This window comes from Chiloscyllium plagiosum, chromosome 4 (genome assembly GCF_004010195.1).
Source record: "Chiloscyllium plagiosum isolate BGI_BamShark_2017 chromosome 4, ASM401019v2, whole genome shotgun sequence".
NCBI lineage: Eukaryota > Metazoa > Chordata > Chondrichthyes > Orectolobiformes > Hemiscylliidae > Chiloscyllium > Chiloscyllium plagiosum.
This window is the reverse complement of record NC_057713.1, coordinates 36,286,726-36,293,502: the sequence shown is the minus strand read 5'-3', so window position 1 is coordinate 36,293,502 and position 6,777 is coordinate 36,286,726. Positions and strand designations below refer to the sequence as shown.

Genomic DNA, 6,777 nt, shown 5'->3' with positions numbered 1-6,777 from the left:
GAGGCTGAGGGGTGACCTTATAGAGGTTTACAAAATTATGAGGGGCATGGATAGGATAAATAGACAAAGTCTTTTCCCTGGGGTCGGGGGGTCCAGAACTAGAGGACATAGGTTTAGGGTGAGAGGGTAAAGATATAAAAGAGACCTAAGGGGCAACTTTTTCACGCAGAGGGTGGTACGTGTATGGAATGAGCTGCCAGAGAATGTGGTGGAGGCTGGTACAATTGCAACATTTAAGAGGCATTTGGATGGGTATATGAATAGGAAGGGTTTGGAGAGATATGGGCCGGGTACTGGCAGGTGGGACTAGTTTGGGTTGGGATATCTGGTCGGCATGGACGGGTTGGACGGAAGGGTCTGTTTCCATGCTGTACATCTCTATGACTCTATGAGCATTTTGGATAAATCATTTAAACTCAGGTGTATGACAGATGCAGGATAAGAATTTCTAGACTGAGAATTTTGTTTTTGCATAGAATCCCTACAGTGAAGGGAGAGGAAATTCGGTCCATCAAATCTGCACTGAACCACCGAAGTGCATCCCACCAAGAAAGACCCAGTCCTCTACCCGATTCCCACATTTCCCTTGGCCAATCCACCCAGCCTGCACTTCTTTAGACTCTGGGAAGAAACCAGAGCACCCAGCAGAAACCCACACAGACACAGGGAGAACATGTAAACTCCACACAGACAGATTCCAAAGCTGGAATCAAACCCAAATTCCTGGCACAGTGAGGCAGCAGTGCTAACCACTGAGCTACCGTTCTGCCCCTGTTGAGGTTGCTGTCAAATTAAATCTATTGAGATGTTAGAGAAAAGGACCTTCTCTGGTGTGAGTACACTAGTTGGGGCACTTTTGGGTAATATACAGCAGTGTTTTGGATCTGTAAAGTGGTGTTTTGGATGAATTGGATTATATTTTACCATGTTTTTTAAAACCTCTAAACTTGTGTTATGTGTAAATAGCTTTTATGAAATAAATTTTTGTTTAATTGTAAAAACTAAACCTGTAACTTTGCATACTTATGTTTCTTTGTGAGACCACTACATTTAAAACAAACCTGAACACAACATAATTTACCAAACCAGATTCCATTCTGGGATCAGACTTATCCAGGAATAAGATCATCTGGGATCATAACAAAGACACAAGCCAGGAACATAAAATTTCCATTTTCCTGCTTGTGTACAACTCCAAAACAACACAGAGGCATAGTAATATCCAGGATAAAGCAACGGTTGACATTTCAAGAACTACCTCCATCACCAATGCAATGGCAGCTATCATACAATATGCAAAGTACACTGCAATAGTTCACCGACATTTCTTCAATAAACCACTCAAATCTGCGTCATCGACCATATTACAAGGACAAGGGCAACAATTATAGAAACATCATCATCTATAGTCTACACTATAATGCATGTTTCTTCAACATGAATTGATTATAATGTGATTGAAGAGTTTAGACCATTACCTGTAGAATGCGAACTTTCCTTACCTGAATTGGCTATAACACAATTCCAGTCCCACTAGTTTAAACAGTGCTGCTATTATGCAATTTTTTTATAATGTGGGATCACACGATAACTGAACTATCGCGTTATATCAGAACAGACTGCATATGCAAATTGAGTCTCATGTCAAACACCATTTTGACTTACAAATGCATCATTGTTTCTTCATGTCTGGATCAAAATCCCATAACTCCATCTCTAACAGTATGTGAGTGTACCTTCACCAAGACAAAAATGTACAATGGTTCAAGAAGACAGCTCAAAAGCATCTTTCCAAAGAATGGTCACTGGACCTGAAACATTAACTCTGATTTTTCTCCACAGATGCTGCCAGACTGCTGAGTTCTTTTTTCCAGCAATTTCTGTTTTTGTGTCAACAGCATCTTTTCAAGGGCAATGAGACATAGGTAATAAATACTGGCCATGCCAGGGAAGACCACCTCCAAGAACAAATTTTAAAAATCTTCCACTGCTACATGCAACTGTATTCAATGTTCTCAGTTTGCACAGTCAAATGTCATTGACAACAGGATCAATCCTTTCTGGGAACCTGAACATAAGCCTTATTCTCACAAAACTCCCTGAGCTGAGATTCCTCAATTTTCTCCCAATCAGAGGATTTAGACCTACGTACTGCTGAAGCCATTTATTGTGCTAGACACCACATTCTTTGCAACGACTTTGTACACAACATCCTGTGGAACATTGTGGAGAATCCCATCTACTTTGAATGACCAGTCGCTGTGCTGATTATTGACCACGTCCTTTCGCTGGTCTAGTCTGGTGTGAATATGTATTGTCTGTGATGAAAAATAATAAAAGTGAATAGAAGTCATCTGAATAAGTTTGAAAAATACATTCAAGTTACAGCTTATACTAATAATTTGTCTTAACAAGAAAGCTAAAACATTAAACAGAAAACCCTCGAAATTCTCAGCAGGTGAGTGAGCATCTATGGAGAGAGTCAGCTCAAAGCCAATCCCTAGAGTGAGGAGACCTTCTGAATCTCCTGGTTTTTTTTCACAGAACACGGGCTGTGCCCAGACAGCACAAAGCCAGTCCCTAGACTGAGGAGACCTTCTGAATCTCCTGTTTATTTTTATTTTATTATGAAACAATAAACAGGGTTTCATGTTACAAAAGTGATTAAATTATGATATATTTGTAAGTGTTTAGATTTGGTGACAATAAAATATGCCAATATGATATGGGATTTCATTGAAATTGCATCAATGTTATTTTTTTTTTCTTTTTTTTTTGCAGGTGTGAGACACAGTGAAAGACAAAGTGCACGAATCTTTATTCAATTTCCACCACCAGGAAGATAGGAAAACACCCGGGTGGCCAGTGACAAACACTGCCTCAATGTTATTTATAAACACAGTGGCTTCCTTAGAACATTTAATTAATCAAGTACAACAGACTCTTTAGTAATCTGTGCTGGTTGAATCTCCTGTTTCTATCTATCAGCCAGAACTATCTGATTGGCCCAGGTGAACAACCCCAATCAAGGATCTCATAGTCAATAAGATCCACCTGACTCTGGTTCCAATCACTACACTCTTCCCCTACTAAGTCCAGTGATGTAGGCCTGCTCCTTCTCTTGTAGCTTCTCCTGGGATGATTCCACCTCAGATATGGTTCTTGTGACTTGGACTCAGACGGGTAGCATGTATCATACCTGTTTGTCTCTTGCACCTGGACCATTTTGGGAGAGTCTCCTTTTCTTATTTTGGCACTAATGATGTTGAGACTGCATCCATCTCAGACTCTTAGGTTTCCTCAATGCCAGAAAAAGGGGGAGGCATTAATCAAGGCAATCACTCTTGCATCTCATAGTAATATGCTGCCCACTATGGTGATCTGATCTTGCCAGGTCCAGAAAGGTTTCAATTCTGGTTGTGATAGCCTTTTTGTTTCCCCCATTACCAGCAGCTGTTTTACTTTTGCCAGGACTGGATCTTTTTGAGTCCGCTGTCAGATATTTTGTTAGTGGTGATTGGAAGGGTGTCCAGAAAGTTCAAAATCAGGACAGACTCTTCCAGCGGAGGCAGCACCTTTGGAGCACCTGCTACTGGGAGGAGGTTCAAAGCATCTGCATTTGTACATTGGCCTCCTGGATAGTGCTCCAACTTGTAATTGTACGCACTTTGAATAAGGGCCCACTGCTGAATTCGATGAAAAGGTATGAATGGTACATGGGTCTTAAGTAGCCCTAGCAGAGGTTTGTGGTCCATTACTATAACAAATTTATGTCTGTAAAATATTGGGGTACAGACTGAACAAAACTGGGTTACACCCATTGAAGAATAAAGTGAGGGTGACAAAAGTGTCCAGCTGCCACATCTGTACCGGAGTTTAGGTCTTTCCTTGATTTGGTGAATAATTATGGTACCTGGCTCCATCTTGGCACCCTTACACCTGCTATTGAAGAAGAGTCAGCCTCGGTAATGATCGCATAGCCAAGAAGTAGCCTTTAGGGAAGTGAAAAAGCAGCTATCATCACCTAAGGTGTTGGCCCACTATATTCCCAAGCAAGGGGTGATGCTGACATGCGATTACTCCCCACATGGCATCAAGGCAGTGTTGGCTCATGCAGTGGCCCAAAGGAGAGGAATGCCCAATAGCTTTGGCTTCTCACACTTGGGCTTATACTGAACGCAAATTCGTCCAGAAAGAGAAGGAAGGTTTAGTGGTTATTTTTGGCGTGAGAAAGTTCCACCAATAATTTTGTGAACATAAATTTGTCAAAGTAACAGACCACAAACCCCTGCTACGGTCACTTAAAGAAGACAAGGCTGTACCACCCATAGCTTCTTGTCAAATTCAGAAGTCGGCCCTTATTCTGAGTGTGTACAATTATGAGTTGGAACACCGTCCAGGAATCCAATGGCAAATCTGGATGCATTGAGCTGCCTCCCATTGGCAGATGCCCCTGGTGGTGCGTGTGGTGGAAGAATCCATTCTGGTTTTAAACCTTCCAGACCATTCTGGTCACCACTGACAATATCCGACTGTGGACGCAAAAAGATTCCATCTTGGCAAAACTAAAACAGCTGGCGGTGATGGGAAACAAAAGGGCAATCACAACCAGGATTGAAACCTATCTGGACTCAGCAAGACCGGAACACTGTATAGGATGGTACATTACTCAGGCACATTTGCTCGGGCACATCAAGAGTGATTGGCCCGAGCAAAGGACACCACCAGAGTCATCCAGGGGTATCCAAAATGAAAATGTTAGCAAGAGGTTATGTCTGGTGGCCAGGGTTGGATACCAACATAGCTGCATTGGTGGATTGGTGGGGCACTGCCCAGAGTGCTAACAAGGACACTGTCAGCAGCTCCCGCACATCCAAGGGAATGGCCAGGTAAACCTTGGACTTGGTTACATGTCTACTATGCCGGCTCTTTTATGAGCTCAATGTGATTGGTCAGTTGTGGATACCATTCAAAATGGTTGAACATGCAGTGAGTTCAAACACAGGGATGACAACTGAAAAGCTGTGAGCGTCATTCATGATACATGGACTCTTGAAAGTATTGGCCATGGACAAAGGGATGTCATTTACCAGCAGGGATTTTGAGTGTATCCTATAGTTGAATGGCATTTGGCACATTTGGACATCTGCATACCATCCATCGTCCAATGGTCTGGCGTAAAGAGAAAATAAAACGTTGAAGGCAGACTTAAAGAAACAGATACAGCTTTGTTTGATACCAAACTGTCCTTGTTTCTGTTTGATTATGGGACTAGCCCTCATGCAACTACAAGGTTAGCTCCAGCAGAGTTGTTAATGGGGAGAAGACACCGCACCAGATTAAATGTGATATTCCCAGATCTGGGGGAGAGGGAGAAATGGCAGTAGGAACACCAATGCCAACCACATGCCTCCTCTAAGCAAGAGAGACAGTTTACTTCAGGGGACGACATTTGGTGTCGAGACCACAGAAATGGCCCTGCATGGGTACAAAGTGAAGTCGATGTGAGGTCATGTCCTGTGACATACAAAGCTCATGTAGGTGAGGCGGTCCTGAACAAATACGTGGATCACCTATTTGCCACTTCGCAAAGAGGCAGGAGCAAACATACCTGGCCCCTCAGGACAGCCAAAAAAGCTGTCAGATAGTTTGGGATCCACCTCTCTGTCTAGTGTTGAAGAAGTCTCAGAGTCCAAGATGAATGCAGCCTCAATACAGTTACAGCCAGAAAAAAAAGAGGAACATCTGCCAAGATGCTCCGGGTGCAAGACATGGCTATGGTCTGGTACACACTGCCTATATCCAAGTCAGAGTCAGATGAATCGGTCTTGGGGCGAAAACTTCCCAGGAGAAGCTACAAGATAGAGAACAGCCCTACATTCCTGGACTTAGGAGGAGAGGGATGTAGTGATTAGAAACAGGGCCAGGTGGTTTTCATTGACTATGAGATCCTTGATTGGGGTTATTAACCTGGGCCAGGTGGCGCTTAGCTGACAGAGATAAACAGGAGAAAAAAAATATAACGAGGAGGTTTAGAACCTCCTCAGTTCAGGGGACTGACTCTGAGCTGGCTTTGCACAAGTAAATAAAGGGTGACATGGTGACAGGATAAACGAAAAAAATAATAAAAGAAGAAGGACAAAAAATAAACAGCTGCTTCAGAGAGTCTCCAAGCTGGCTGGTCAGAGGCCATGTCCTGTGCACGCATAAATAAGGGGTGACTTGGTGATAGGATGTCAGCCTCAGTGCAGTTATTTCAGATTCGCAGCTGAAATTCAGATATGTAGTTGAATTACACTTATGGCATAGCTGCTCAATACCATATCACTCATCTTGAAAGAGGAAGTTTTTGTTGCAAACGTTTCGTCCCCTGTCTAGGTGACATCCTCAGTGCTTGGGAGCCTCCTGTGAAGCGCTTCTGTGGTCTTTCCTCTGGCATTTATAGTGGCCTGTCCCTGCCGCTTCCGGTTGTCAGTTTCAGCTGTCCGCTGTAGTGGCCGGTATATTGGGTCCAGGTCTATGTGTTTGTTGATGGAGTTTGTGGATGAGTGCCATGCTTCCAGGAATTCCCTGGCTGTTCTTTGTTTCGCTTGCCCTATAATAGTAGTGTTGTCCCAGTCAAATTCATGTTGATTGTCGTCTACGTGTGTGGCTACTAGGGATAGCTGGTCGTGTCGTTACGTGGCTAGTTGATGTTCATGGATGTGGATCGTTAGCTGTCTTCCTGTTTGTCCTATATACACCAGAACTGCAAAAAGAGGAAGAGGAACACCTATA

The 6,777-nt window shown here is 43.1% G+C and overlaps 1 protein-coding gene across 3 annotated transcripts in view; it reads right to left on the bottom strand.

Moving 5' to 3' along the window:
• The window catches only part of kif9 (kinesin family member 9), a 114,707-nt gene that overhangs the window by 97,149 nt on the left and 10,781 nt on the right, over window positions 1-6,777 (bottom strand). For 2 of the 3 annotated variants that reach the window (XM_043687968.1, XM_043687969.1), the window contains exon 3: window positions 2,153-2,318. The exons of the other annotated variant lie outside the window; for it this stretch is intronic. In XM_043687968.1, the coding sequence (XP_043543903.1) occupies window positions 2,153-2,318 (166 nt within the window). The remainder of the gene's footprint in view (window positions 1-2,152; window positions 2,319-6,777) is intronic. 3 annotated transcript variants of the gene reach the window in all.